The sequence below is a fragment of the Cynoglossus semilaevis genome, chromosome 19 (genome assembly GCF_000523025.1).
Source record: "Cynoglossus semilaevis isolate Cse_v1.0 chromosome 19, Cse_v1.0, whole genome shotgun sequence".
Taxonomy (NCBI): Eukaryota; Metazoa; Chordata; class Actinopteri; order Pleuronectiformes; family Cynoglossidae; genus Cynoglossus; species Cynoglossus semilaevis.
Window position 1 is genome coordinate 16,706,670 of NC_024325.1, and position 13,310 is coordinate 16,719,979.

Genomic DNA, 13,310 nt, shown 5'->3' on the forward strand with positions numbered 1-13,310 from the left:
TTAACACCGACTGTGTCTTTGACCAAAGCTACGATCACGTTTGAACAGAACTGGAGCAGAAAGCTAACGCTAACAGTTGATGCTAAACAGGCTGTTATTTCCTTATTTACTTTAAATGATTTCTGACGAGGTTTTTCCACAACACGTCGTGATTCTGACGTCTGATTCCACGTGTCAGGTTTGAGTGAATTTATTTGATATTTTCAGAAAACAAACACAATAATCCCAGTGTGGTTTGGGAACACCTCCTTATTTGGTCCACAAAATAAAAACGTTCAATGTTTGTGAACAGATGATGTCATCACACCCAGAAAAATGTCTTTTGAGAGTTCTGCCCCCTGGTGGTCACCGTCTGTGTAGGTCCCACGTACACTCACTGTGACGTGTGTCCCCTCACGACTGTTTTGGTTTGTCCCGCTGTGTCCCACTCAGCAGAGTCAAATACAGTCTGAGGAAGGAGTAGCTGACGCCCAGGGCGCAGTACACGGAGGTCAACAGCAGGGGGAGAAAAGGCAGCTTCTGGTGCCACGGTGACAGAGGGAAGACAACCTCGCAGAACACTGCCACGCCAACCAAACCTATCAGGTAGACGACCTCTAGTGGGCGCAATACAGGACCCTGACCACTGGGAGCAGAGAACAATCTGATTACCTGAGAACCTCAAAGCATTCTGGGAGATGGAGTCAACAATGCAGTACAGTTAGGTGGTCAGACTAGTGTCCAATCATGTGTACCTCAGGAGTTTCCTCAGTGCAGTGAAGGAGTAAATGCTGTAAATCAACATCAGAAGGATTTTGATCGGCAGCTCTGAAAAACAAGACGGTTTTTGGTTCCAACCCAAACATTAAAGACCAAAAGCTACAGGAAGTGGCGGCCGAAATGTAATGCCTAGCTTTACCTGCAGGTGTGAAGATGAGCGGGAACAGAGAGTAATGACCCGTGGTGCTCAGAAGCAGGAAAATCCCAGCATCCTCTCTGCTCTCCACCGCCAGGATACTGAGGATACAAAGGAGACAAACGGGTCAAACCAGAGCAGGAGGACGCGGTTGGCGCTGTGATGATGTCACCAGGTGATGTCATCAGACCCGAGGGGCAGAATGACGATGAGGATGGCCTTCTCATGGACATGCCAGCCAAACATGAAGGAGCCGAGAGCGCAGAGCAGCAGGCAGCGGAGGAAACGGCGGGAACCGCGGGGGCGGAGCCACAGGACGGTCAGCGCTGGCTTCACACAGACGGAGGTTAGGGTCAGAGAGACAACAGGGGTCAAGAGGTCAGACAGGGAATCTCTGTGACTCACCAGGATGGACAGCACGGTGCAGACGAGCGTGACAGACGGCGAGATGGACGGCAGGACGGCGTGCTGGAACTCTTGGACCAATCCACCCGTCATCGAGGCCCGATGAAGCTCCGCCTCCTGCAGCAGGTTCAGACGAACACCTGCGACACAAATAAACAACATCGAACTCTCCTCGGTCGGTCTGACGGAAAACAGCATAAATGTGTATCATCTTTACACAAACTGACCACAGGGGGCAGCAGTGCACCAGTATCTACCGCAGTGAAAAGCAGTGACTTTCTCTACAGACTTTGGAATGACAGAAAAAGGCAGTTTGTCGTCATCAAGGTGTGAGTCTCACCGACGCTGGTCAGGACTTTGTCCACCATGTTGTACAGGGACCAGAAGTTTGGAGCCCAGTAGGCGTGACAGAGGCCGCGCTTGAAGGGGAAGAGGCGGGACAGAAGCTGGGGCAGCTGGCCCTGAGAGAGAGAGAGAGAGACAAACAAGAGTGAGAGAGAGAGAGAGAGGGAGGGAGAGAGAGAGGGAGGATGTCATCTCCTCACCATGAGGATGAACGGTCCAAAGGACAGAGCGCAGACAGAGAGAACGATGGTTCCCAGAGCCATAAATCGTAGGAGACTAAAACTGTTCCACCGTAAAGAACCGTCTGAAACAGATGGACAAGAAAAAAAAACTGTTTAAAAACAAACCAAACAAATAAAAGCTTGTGTTACATAAAGAACATAATGACATATATCAGTCTCAGTGTGAGAGCGCCCCCTAGTGTTCTGCTGTGGTGTGATACCTTTGTTGTCCTGAGTGAAGCAGTAGCTCNNNGAGCTAGTAGCTCCTGAGCAGGAAGCCGCCGTAGGCCGGCGCCACATACAGGTAGATGTGCTTGAGGTTGAGCAGGATGGAGAACAGCACTGCCCCCTGTAGGTGCTGAGACTGTTCCACACAATAATCTCAGGAATATAAAACATAACACAAATAATTCATGGTTCATGTGAAAGTGTAGTTCAGGTTAGTGACCTGCAGGTGTCTGGCCACGGACAGCAGCAGGAAACCAAACAGGAAGCCGTTGTACTGGAAATGAATGTCTGAGTCAGTGTTAAAGACTGTAGTTGAACCGACACAATCACTTTGACCACAGGGTGGCGCCGACGAGCTGAAGTTCAGAGACTGAAGGATACGGTCGACGATGAGGAGGCCGAAGTTGAAGAGCAGCAGAACTGCCAGGATGAAGGACGGCTGACTAAAAACGTCCCGGAAACCTTTCTGTCCTTGAACGCACCTGCAGCACCTGGATCAGGACAGCCAATAGGAGATCAGCTGCTGGAGGGTTACAAACATCAAACATCTTCGTTCTGTTTTGTGAGTCGTTACAACTAAAACTACAGTAAATCCAACAGAGAGTACTTCATCATCGAGGAGAACAAATATTCACTGCTGCCTGTACTTGGAGCGCCCCCTGCTGCCAGACACACCATGGAGCACTGAGGTGACCAGTGAAAACACTGACAGACCATGACTGACAGCTGACTCACTCTCTGACAGCACAGATGTAGAGAAGGTCTGTGAAGATGACCGACAGCCTGTGGAAGACGACGGTGGCGTCGCTGACGTAGTTCAGATTCTCCACCTGAAGCATGTTGGCGTCAAAGTGCTGAGCCACGTGGGAAAGTCCAAACTCGAACCAGGCGAACAGCGGAGGGTAGTCCAGGGTCCACGTGGACGTGTTCTGAGAACAGAAGCCGACGTCCAGGGCGTCCATTAAAATGAGCAGAGATTGAAGTGGAGCAGAATTAGACTTTGGTTAAACACACACATGTGACTGACCTCGTGGTACCACCTGGACACAGGCAGACTGTGTGTGATGGCCAGCCAGTTCCTGTGGACCTCGAAGTCTGTGGAATGACTGACACACAGACACACATCTCAAAAACCAAAAATTCAAAGAAGTACAAATTCAAAAACTATTCAAACTAATGTGAAAACATTAAGGTAAAGAAGTTCACATTAAAATAGAACAAATAAATAATAATAATAATAATACCGGGTTTAACCTGACAACCAGTCAATGATTATTTTATTTCATGTTTAATTACTCGTAAATACAGATGAAAACAATTATATTTATTGTAAAATACCGACTGAGAACTTTCCTTCGGAACCGTTTCTTGTTCCAGTCCAGACATTTAAAAAGTAGCGCTGTCGTGATTAGCGACAAGGAAACGGTTTAAATGACCACATGGACACAGAGGAAACAGGGTTAGTTTTTAACAAATTACTATCAACTTTATCGGTGTTAAAGTCGCTTTTGCTTCGAATTATTGATCAAGGAGTTGAAGTTAGACCAGATTTTAGCCGAATGCTAGGAGCACAGCATTTTCGTTTGAAAAACAAACATCGTGACGTCACACGTAAATGTATGTCGTCATAATGATTCGTGTGCTTTTCACTCACTATGCGTTGATGAAGAGACATTTGAGCAGAGAAACTCCCAGCGCTAAGACTGGAAACCAGCAGTTAATTCGACTGTTACAACTGTTCACTACAGGCGCCGCCATGACAGTTTTGACAACTTCCGGGAGTCGCAACACAACTTCTGGTCCTAAAATAAAGTATTAAATTGTTAATTTTCTTCATTCTAAATGTTGAACTCGATAAAATCAACCTCCATTCTTCTTTAAAATGACTTATATTTGAAAAAAAAATTAAGTCTAATTCAAACCGAACGATAATCGCCAATTTATTTATATATTTATATTTTTATGTTATCATATCTATGTCTTGATGTTGTTTTTATATCTGTATGAAATGGTTTGTGCGTTTGTATCACTGACGAATTAAAAAAACGCCTAAACGTGTTTTTGTGTGGATGATAATGTGTAGATAATTCCGAGTGTCCCTGAAAGCCTCTTGATTTTCCGGTCTGATCAGGTTCATTTTCCGGTACCAGCGCTGTCAACTTTTCTACATAACTTTTATTCACATTTATAACGTCCATACAAACACTTACGGTCATCCCGGATATGAACGCGCTGAGGAGGTTAAATCTGCGGAAGCTCCGAACCTGGAGAGGTGAGTTTACTAACGGTGACGTTGTTATGTTCAAGAGAGAAAAACAACTGTTCTTAAAGTTCTTCAGGGTTAGGGTTAGAGAATGAACAACAGGAGGCGGTATAACACCGTTCACCTGTGATGAGATGTTAAAAATGAGAAATGAAGGAACTACAGTATGTTTACACATGAGGATAAAAATGAACACAAATAATATATGAAAAATACATTTTAATACATGATACGTGTGATATATGTTGTTGTTGTTGTTGTTGTTGTTGTACAGATGGAACGTTCCGTGAATTGCATGGGTCAGTGTCCGTGTCAACCTTTGACCTGAGAAAAGTTGAACTGATGCCACTGGAACAACGAAAACTGACCTTTGACTCCCACACCATGGTGACAGAGTTGAGCCTCAGCGGTGAGGAGACGGTGACCAGCGGTGAGTGGTGACCAGAGAGATGAAGGAACGCTGCTGTTCTCATCGTCTTTGTCTCCTCTCAGGTTTCACGAAGCAACAGGCCGAGCTCATCGTCTCCGCCCTGGTCACGCTGACCACGGCCAACATGGACATCGTTTACAAGGACATGGTCACTAAGTCTCACCAGGTAGGACGAGGACCTGCGGCCATGTTCAGGTCCGTGTCCCAGCAGAGTCCTCATCTGTGTGTGTGTGTGTGTGTGTGTGTGTGTGTGGTTCAGGAGATCGCTGTGCAGCAGATCATGGCTCATCTGGACTCCATCAGGAAGGACATGGTGATCCTGGAGAAGAGCGATTTTGCAAACCTGCGCTCAGAAAACACGGTAAAAAAAACAGACGGTAAAGTTTTGATGAAACGGCAGGTTTTTATTATCTTCAACAGAGTGTGTTTTATTTCTCTTGTTCAGAAGATGAAGCGAGAGCTGGAGCAGCTCCAGAGGAGACTGAAGGTAAGTCAGGTTTAAGTCAGGTTTAAGTCTGGTTTAAGTCAGGTTTAAGTCTGGTTTAAGTCAGGTGTAAGTCAGGTTTAAGTCTGGTTTAAGTCAGGTGTAAGTCAGGTTTAAGTCAGGTTTAAGTCTGGTTTAAGTCAGGTTTAATTCTGGTTTAAGTCTGGTTTAAGTCAGGTGTAAGCCTGGTTTAAGTCAGGTTTAAGTCAGGTGTAAGTCTGGTTTAAGTCAGGTTTAAGTCAGGTGTAAGTCTGGTTTAAGTCAGGTTTAAGTCAGGTTTAAGTCAGGTTTAAGTCAGGTGTAAGTCTGGTTTAAGTCAGGTTTAATTCTGGTTTAAGTCTGGTTTAAGTCAGGTGTAAGTCAGGTTTAAGTCAGGTTTAAGTCAGGTGTAAGTCTGGTTTAAGTCAGGTTTAATTCTGGTTTAAGTCTGGTTTAAGTCTGGTTTAAGTCAGGTTTAAGTCAGGTGTAAGTCAGGACGTTTCCGTGTTTCAAAAAGTAACAGCATCTGGTTGTTGTTTAGGAGGAGAGTGAAAAAGTCCAAGCTGAAACAAAACTAGACATCAACCTGGAGAGCAGCAGGATCTTTGATATGGTCAGTGAATGCACCGTGACTGTAAAATTAATGCACACAGATCAGGTGGTCAGTGAAGGCATCGCATGTAATTTGTTCTCTCTGTCAGTTCACTGAACAGGAAAAAAGGTTGATGGAGGTCATGACAGAGTTTCACCACAAGGTGAGACTGTACTGCAGTAGTATCAGTATGGAGTCCATTATTCTGACGTCACTGACATGATTTGTCTCTCATTGGCCAGAAAGTGGACCTGGAAAATGACAACATGGAGATCACTAAGAAGATCGACCTGCAGGTGGCGTCACTCAAAACTCTGTTGGAATCTCTGAAACTGGAGACGGTCATTTACCTGGCAGGTACACACACACACACACACACACACACAGTGAAGGAGCTGATCAGCTGCTGTGCTTCAGGACATTTGTCTTTGTCTTTGTCCTCCTCAGGGGGAAAGTTCTCCTGCCTGGTCACCGCTCTGGTCGTTTACAGATTCTGGAGGTGATGAAAGGACAAATGTACCTGGACTGAAACAGTACCAGACCAGACAAGGACCAGGACTGAAAAAAAGGAAAACCATGGAACTGGACCCTTCACTTTCCCTTTACTGTGTATGACGGGTGATATAGTGCCCCCTGCTGGTGTGTAGCGAAGCTCATTTCATGAAATAATAAAATCCTTTGTCAGGAAAGTGACACGTTACTGTTTCATGTTGTTAGAGTTACTTTTTATTTTAAATACATTTGTATTAAAGGTTGATCTGACCTTTGACCTATTCCATTTTGTAGAATCTCTCATGAACTGGACTTAGTACATGTTAAAATTCTATATTTTACCGTGACCCAAAGTTTCACCAAATAAGACAGGAAAATATTTTCAGTTTAAACCAGTTTTTATTAGAAATGAAGTCGTCATCCAGACAAAACACTTTTATTATATTTTTATTGAAAACTAAGAAAAACAAATGACTGCAAAACCTCAGTGGGAACCAATGGGACCAAGTGGGCGGAGTCTCCAGCTGTCTGAACATGTGATGCTTACCTTGAACACAGCCAGAAACTCCAGCCCTCCATAAAACCTTACTTCAACGTAAAACCACTGTTAGACCAGAAATTTACCAAAAATACTTTAATTTATAAATTAAATCATTTACAGCTTCAGTTCACACACAGTTCTCGACCTGAAATGGTCACGCAACAATCCAAATACAAAAATGTATTGACGCTAAGTTACTCCAGGCTTCACCCACGCTCTAAAACATCCCTCCAAAAATCAGGACAGGTGGCAGTGGGCGGAGCTTCAGCAGCAGCAGTGGAGGAGGCGGGGTTACGCTGTGTTCTCAGATTGCACTTCTGTTAAAACCTCCTCCTCTTCCTTGACAAAAGGAACCTCAGCAGTTTCCGCAGCCACTTCCTGTTTGACCGAGTCAGTGTCAGGGGCGGAGCAGGAAGTGCACGCGCTCTCCTCCTCCTCCATCTTTACAAAGGCGCTGAGTGGGTGGTCAGTCAGAAGCTTTTTGGGTGAAGGCGTCACGTCGACGTACGACGTCTGTAGAAAAACAACAGCGCCTCCAACAGGTTAATGACCAATAATCAGAATCAATGAGTGACTCCACTTTAACCAATCAGAACGGTTCACTCACGTTTTTATAATCCTCAAAACAGGAAGGATGGAAGTTCTGCAAACACAAAATAAACATCTGTCAATCTGCTGTCAAAGGTTAAAGGTCACAGTCAGGAAATGACAACACAGCACCACATGGTGGTCACAGTTAGACCACCATCTGTGCATGTATCAAAGCTGCCAACAGCAGAACTAAATCAGCCGTTTGTATTGGAGCGCCTCTGTCCTGGCCTCACTGCTGCCACCTACAGTGCTAACTGTACATGACATCACCTGTGTCTTCATGTGTGGTTGTTACTGTTGTGTTTGTGTGCCTGTGGTGTCGTGGTCACCTTGTCGTCCACTCTGACGGCGTCCTTCAGGAACCAGTCCTCCTCCTCCTCCACCCAGTACGTCTCAAACGGCTCCTGACAGATTTCACACAACTGCAAACACACAAACAACGATCAGCCAATCACAGCCAAGACATTCACCGCACTAATTACACCTGGCTCTGTGCTGCTTCCTGATTGGTCCCTCACCTCTCCTACTTGGTCCTTGGCGGCTCTGACGCTCTGGAACTCTTTCTCCTTCGCTGCCGCCTGGTTTTTCTGCACCTCCTCCTCGTTCTCCTTCTCAAAGAAGTGACTCTTTGCTCGCTCCTCCAGGTCAGCGATCTCCTCAAACTCAATCCAGTCCTGACACACACACACACACACAGTTATTCCTAATACTCATCATGTTGTTGGGAGCAGCGTGTGATGACATCACAGTGGTCTTCTCACCGTCAGGGTGTAGTACCAGCGGCGGTGTGTGATTTTCTTGCTGGCCACCTTCCCAGCGTGGTTCTGTCTGAAGTGCCAGTCCAGGTGGTCGGCGTACATGTCAGTCTGCGCTGCAGTGAACCTCATGCTGCACAGACAGCACTGATTTCCTGAGTACAGTTTGGTCACCACGCTCTCATGGCGCCTGTAGGGGCAGCAGAGAGACCAGAGCGTTAGGGACCGTGTACAAATGACAGACTTGTCAGAAACAGAAAACGATCGGGAAACAAACTACAGAGCACAACAACATTTCACCCAACACAGCTTTCTGATTGGTCAGAACATTGACTGCCTGTGGAGGCTCCGGCTCACCTGCTCCACCTGCTGGTTTATGGTAGTATTGCTTTCTGTTTGACAGAGTTACATGTGGACTTTTGTCTCTACTCACTGTTTGAGCTCGTCCAGAGTGAAGTTGGTGAGGTCAGGCACATCTTCCTCCTCCTCCTCCTGGTCCTCCTCTTCCTCCTCCTCGACCGCTGGTGCAGCAGCAGGAGCTGCAGCCGTGGGTTCTGTGGGATGTTCACAGTTTGTTTCCATCAGTGAAATGACATGGATGCTAAAGTTAGGGATTGCTTTAAAAAGATGGACAGACTGACCGATGCCCACGGGCACGACGGCTTCAGGCTGCGAGGGTTTGATGATGCCGTTGGAGATGAGTTTGGAGAGAAGATCGTTGACGTCCACCTGACCAAAGTGGTTTTCTGGAGGCACCCCCACCTGTGGTACTGAACCACACCAAAAAAATAAAACACCAGTGAGTACAGGAAGTCACGTGTCACGGCTGCTGCGGCTGCTGGTCGGTGTCTGCACTTACCCTGGGGTCTGAAAGGGGCAGTGTTCTGAGGCAGGAAGGGTTGGTTCATGTTCCCCATCAGGTTCACCTGACAGTGATGACATCAGCAGTGATTAAGTTCATGTCATGAATGGGTTTAAGAAAACATCAACTACACTGAAGTCTCTCCTGATCCCGTATCAATCTCCTCAGTCATTGATCAGTTATTGATCTTTCATCACCAATTCCCAGTCCAATATTCCTGGTGTTGGTTTTTCTTCACCTCAATATATCGTCCTGACTATAGTATCACAATATATCACAACATATCGTATCGTCACCTCTGTATCGTGATACGTATCAAATCGACAGATTCAGAGGCGACACACTGTCGTTGTTAACCGTTTGTTGGTCACGTGACCTGACCTTCTTTGTTCCCATTGAAATGTTATTGTACTGAAAATATAACCAAAGCAACGACAACAAAGACAGTGTTTGATTGACAGCTGAGTCACTCACCGGCTGCTGCATGCCAACACTGGGGGCAGCGGTGTTGTAGAAAGGGACGGGGCCCGACTGGTTGAAGGCGGCTGCCGGCTGCATGTTGAAGTTCCCCTGCTGCAGACTGGGCTGTGCTGGGAACGTCATTGGTCCCGTGGGGAAGGTGGGGTTCATGGGTTCTGGGAAACGCTGTGGGCCCATGTTGAAGTTCTGCTGCGGCACCATCTGGTTATCATAAACGGGCTGGCCCATCGGCCTCATGGGGGGCTGCATGTTGTGTTGGGGAGGGAACCTGGGGGGGCCCTGCTGCCCCTCAAAGTGAGAGTCGAACCTGGGGGCTGGACCGTCAAATCGACTGGGGCCTTCGAACCTCATCGGGCCCAACTGGTTGGGGGGGCCATCAAAGCGCACAGGCCGCTGCTGTTGGAAGCCCAGAGGTCCAGGACCGGGGGCCAGGCTGTTTTCAAAACAGTGTTGTGGATCAAAATGGCTGGGTCCCGGCCCCTGGTTGGCGAACCGTACCGGGGGCTGTTGGCCCATAGGACCCTCAAACCTCCCGGGGCCCTGAGGGGGAGGGTGTCCGTCAAACCTGCCCATACCATCCCCGCCCCTCACCAGGCCGTGAGGCATGTGTGGGCCGTCCGGTCCGTCAAACCGCTCCAGGACGTTGTGGAGAGGCGGTCTGCCTCCATCAAACCTGCCAGGCCCCTGGAGGTGAGGCCCGTCTTCATACCAGCCAGGAGGGTGGGGTCTAGGTGGGACCATGGGATCAGGTCCATCAAAGCGCTGTAGGGGGGGTCCAGGTTCATGAGGCGGCGTGTGTCCCGGGGAGTTACTGTGCTGTCGTACGGCGGACAGAGGACCTCCCCTCTTCAGGATGGACTTGGGTGGAAGGTGGGGGTGTGGAGCTGGGGCGTCCAGACTGAGGGGGGCGTCGTCAGAGTGTTCACTGTTGGGACTCTCAAACCGAGGGATGGGGCTCATCTCTGTCGAATCCTTCTGGTGGATGGGCGAGAGACGTTCACGCTCGAACCGCGGCACAGGTTGATCCACGCTGCCTGGACTTGGACAGTTCCTGTGGACCACGGTCCCATGGGGGAGGGCAATTTCAGGTCTCCGAGGATCTGATTGTCTGGCGTCGACGGGGTACCGGCGCGGAGCATCATAACCGCTTTTCTGCTCGTCGCGCTGACGTTCAGTCAGTGGGGAGTTCCACTCTCTCTCACCTGGAAACAACAGAGACAAACGGGTCACGTGACAGGAAACAGGTCGACTTTGGAGAAAACAGACGACAAAACTATAAAGAAGACAAGTACAGCGCCCTCTCTCACAAAACCTGGTCGAGTCAACCCATGCTGGGTGTTCACAACAGACAGTGGCGTTTGTCACAGACGGAGAAAAAAAGGAAACTGTAGAACAAAGTTCCATTTACTCCCAGATTAAGACGACGTCTGTTCAGGTGACCTTCACTGAACTCCAGATAAGATGACCTTGATGACATCACCAACTCTCACTGCTTCGTGTGTAAACAAACAAACAAACAAACGTCCTGTAGAACTTACTGGACTCTCTGGGGTCGACTTTTCGGATGAAGCGCAGACCCTGCAGGGACTTCAGTGAGGGGAACTCTTTTCCGTGGTTGTACTCCTCAATCATTGGACCAGTTGGAGGTCGCGGATCCTCCCGCTCTTTACTGCGTCGCTCATCTGCAGGTGTCAGGAAGAAACAAAGGTCAGCGTTGTCCAGGGACCACCCCTGTGCTGTGTAGACCCGGACCTTCAGACTGGTCCCGCTCCACTCACCTGGTCTGTATTTGTGAGGTGGGGGGTGGCTCGGGGTGCGGCCGCTGCCCGTCTTCTCCTCCGGCGCTTCTCTCTCGCCGTCCTCCGGCTTGTCCTCACCCTCCCACTCCTGCTTGGCCACTCGGTGGGCCACCTGCGTTTTCCTCAGCTTAGACTTGTGTTCATAGTAAGAAAGCTCTGCTGGGTCCATGGCCTCGCGGGGGCGGGACTTGGAGGAGGGTGGATCCGTCTGAGGAGACTGATTGTTGGAGGCCAAGTCATCGGCAGAGTCATCCCAGCTCTCGGAGCGCTGCTGCTTCTCCTCCTGATACTGAAAGAAGTGTTTGATCCGGTGCACCACGCTGAGGAAGTCCTCCTGGGAGATCTCACCGCTCTCCAGACGCTTGCTGGCCTGCAGACAAGAACACAAGTGAGTATTTGTTGAGTCATCACACACATCATTTTTGTTTTTAATCCAGGAGCCAGTGTGAAGTACTTTTCTGAGCAGATCCTTCTTGGAGGCAGAGTTGAGGACGTCTGGGATCTGCAGGTTGGCGTCAACGCTGAGCCGATGTTTTGGAGTACGGGGGGTGGATGGTCGGCTTGGGGCGCTGTACGGTTTGTGTCTCTGAGGGCCAGGTTTCAGGTGCGTGTCCTCTGACGACTTGGAGGTGCTGTGAAAGGACATGAAAGATGAAGTGCATTCAAAGACAAACAGGGAAACACAAGAGCCTGTGATCCAGTGATCTCTCCTCTCCTGATCCCGTATCAACATTCCTGGTGTTGGTTCATGTTCTTGTTCTTTTCTTTCTTCTCTAGTGATTCCAAATGTAGATCCCTCTGTTCCAGAGTTAGGAACTGATGTTCAGATGGAACAGAGTCTGAGACTAGGATCACACTGGGACTACAGCTACACTGGGGGGGAAACAAACACTGTCTACATCGTCGTGACTGTAGTATCACAGTATATCGTATCGCTACAACTGCATCATCAGATTCTGGCCAATAAACAGCCCAGATTTGTCTAATACATTTGTCAGATTAACTTCTCCGTCTCTGTCGGCCTCTCCTAACAACCGATCTTCAGATCAGTGTCATTGTTGAAGTTTGTTCTTTGATAACTTACTGTTTGTTGTCCTCCCAGCCGCTCCTCCATCGATGTGTGCCGTCCTTGGTCTCCTTGGCACTGAGTGGTGAGTGAGAGTCCCTGGTCTCTGAGCGACTCTTGGACTTCCTGTTGTCCGACTGGGTCTTTCTGAGTAGGAGACGGTCATCTCGGCCCGTCTTACCATGTTCGTCTGCCCGCGGCCTCCTTGGTTTCCCGCTCTTGTGAGGCGATGGCGAGCTGCTTCGGGTTCTACCCTTGGGTGAGCGTCTTTCCTTCCGCTTCGGTGAAGAGTTGGGCGAGCGTGAGCGGGACCGTGAGCGCGTGCGTTTTCTGGAATGTGTTCGTGCACTGCCTCCACTCTTGAAGTCCGACTTGTCGGCAGAATCGTCGAGGTCACGCTTTGCGGTCAAACCGTTCATCATTTTGCCTTTACCAGACTTCTGAAGATCCTGTGCTGACGACACCTCCTCCCTGTCCTTCTTGTCACTGCACCTCCTCTTCTCCTTCTGCTCGTCCTCCTTGGCCTCTGCGGTCTTGTCCTGCGGCCGTTTCTTGGGCCTGTGATCTTTCTTGGAGTCATCAGAAGACTTCTCCGTCTCCGACGGTTTACTTTTGCTTTGGACCAGTTTGGCAGTTGGAGAAAGAGACTTGGATTTGGGCTTGTCCTCCACTGACTCTTTCTTCTGGGTTTTGGATCTGTCCAGACGAGTGGACTTCTCCAGCGGGCGTTTCTCTGGTGTCAGGGCGGGACTTCCTGTCACCGCAGGTGTGTCTTTTTTCAGAGTAGGCTGCTCTTTGACCTGGGGGGCAGCAGGCTGGGCAGAGCGGTTTAGACGAGGGTCCCTGGTCAGAGGTTTTGGGTCAGGGTGATTCTGCGGGGGG

At 48.8% G+C, this 13,310-nt stretch overlaps 3 protein-coding genes across 3 annotated transcripts in view; 1 reads left to right on the forward strand and 2 right to left on the reverse strand.

The window, feature by feature from the left end:
• Nucleotides 1-174: 174 nt before the first annotated feature.
• Nucleotides 175-3,899, reverse strand: alg8 (ALG8 alpha-1,3-glucosyltransferase). The gene is given in 14 exon segments (XM_008333405.3): nucleotides 175-625; nucleotides 735-807; nucleotides 899-996; nucleotides 1,086-1,225; nucleotides 1,301-1,440; nucleotides 1,641-1,761; nucleotides 1,846-1,949; nucleotides 2,088-2,115; nucleotides 2,117-2,230; nucleotides 2,315-2,382; nucleotides 2,476-2,585; nucleotides 2,830-3,023; nucleotides 3,122-3,200; nucleotides 3,749-3,899. Coding segments are annotated over 14 exon segments (1,605 nt in total). The 5' UTR covers nucleotides 3,853-3,899; the 3' UTR covers nucleotides 175-393.
• ccdc90b (coiled-coil domain containing 90B) lies at nucleotides 3,362-6,535 on the forward strand. The gene is made up of 9 exons (XM_017042025.2): nucleotides 3,362-3,553; nucleotides 4,226-4,366; nucleotides 4,632-4,766; nucleotides 4,850-4,953; nucleotides 5,047-5,148; nucleotides 5,233-5,274; nucleotides 5,792-5,863; nucleotides 5,952-6,005; nucleotides 6,085-6,535. The coding sequence occupies exons 2-9, from the start codon at nucleotides 4,318-4,320 to the stop codon at nucleotides 6,343-6,345; spliced, it is 819 nt and encodes a 272-aa protein (XP_016897514.1). The 5' UTR covers nucleotides 3,362-3,553; nucleotides 4,226-4,317; the 3' UTR covers nucleotides 6,346-6,535.
• A 178-nt stretch (nucleotides 6,536-6,713) lies between these two features.
• Nucleotides 6,714-13,310, reverse strand: part of pcf11 (PCF11 cleavage and polyadenylation factor subunit) — a 13,969-nt gene continuing 7,372 nt past the window's right edge. Inside the window, exons 6-18 of the mRNA XM_017041779.2 lie at nucleotides 12,447-13,294; nucleotides 11,817-11,994; nucleotides 11,342-11,732; nucleotides 11,102-11,245; nucleotides 9,558-10,765; nucleotides 9,081-9,147; nucleotides 8,863-8,991; nucleotides 8,655-8,775; nucleotides 8,228-8,411; nucleotides 7,985-8,140; nucleotides 7,796-7,888; nucleotides 7,483-7,518; nucleotides 6,714-7,388 (exon numbers count right to left, since the gene is read on the reverse strand). Of these exons, the coding sequence (XP_016897268.1) occupies nucleotides 7,167-7,388; nucleotides 7,483-7,518; nucleotides 7,796-7,888; nucleotides 7,985-8,140; nucleotides 8,228-8,411; nucleotides 8,655-8,775; nucleotides 8,863-8,991; nucleotides 9,081-9,147; nucleotides 9,558-10,765; nucleotides 11,102-11,245; nucleotides 11,342-11,732; nucleotides 11,817-11,994; nucleotides 12,447-13,294 (3,777 nt within the window). The 3' untranslated portion in view covers nucleotides 6,714-7,166. The remainder of the gene's footprint in view (nucleotides 7,389-7,482; nucleotides 7,519-7,795; nucleotides 7,889-7,984; nucleotides 8,141-8,227; nucleotides 8,412-8,654; nucleotides 8,776-8,862; nucleotides 8,992-9,080; nucleotides 9,148-9,557; nucleotides 10,766-11,101; nucleotides 11,246-11,341; nucleotides 11,733-11,816; nucleotides 11,995-12,446; nucleotides 13,295-13,310) is intronic.

Bases quoted from the DNA above. Each gene is read 5' to 3' on its own strand.
- ccdc90b (XM_017042025.2), top strand. From the start codon at position 4,318: ATGAACGCGCTGAGGAGGTTAAATCTGCGGAAGCTCCGAACCTGGAGA. The intron at 5,275-5,791 runs GTAAGTCAGGTT...GTTGTTGTTTAG, and splicing joins AGCTCCAGAGGAGACTGAAG to GAGGAGAGTGAAAAAGTCCA. The intron at 6,006-6,084 runs GTGAGACTGTAC...CTCATTGGCCAG, and splicing joins TGACAGAGTTTCACCACAAG to AAAGTGGACCTGGAAAATGA.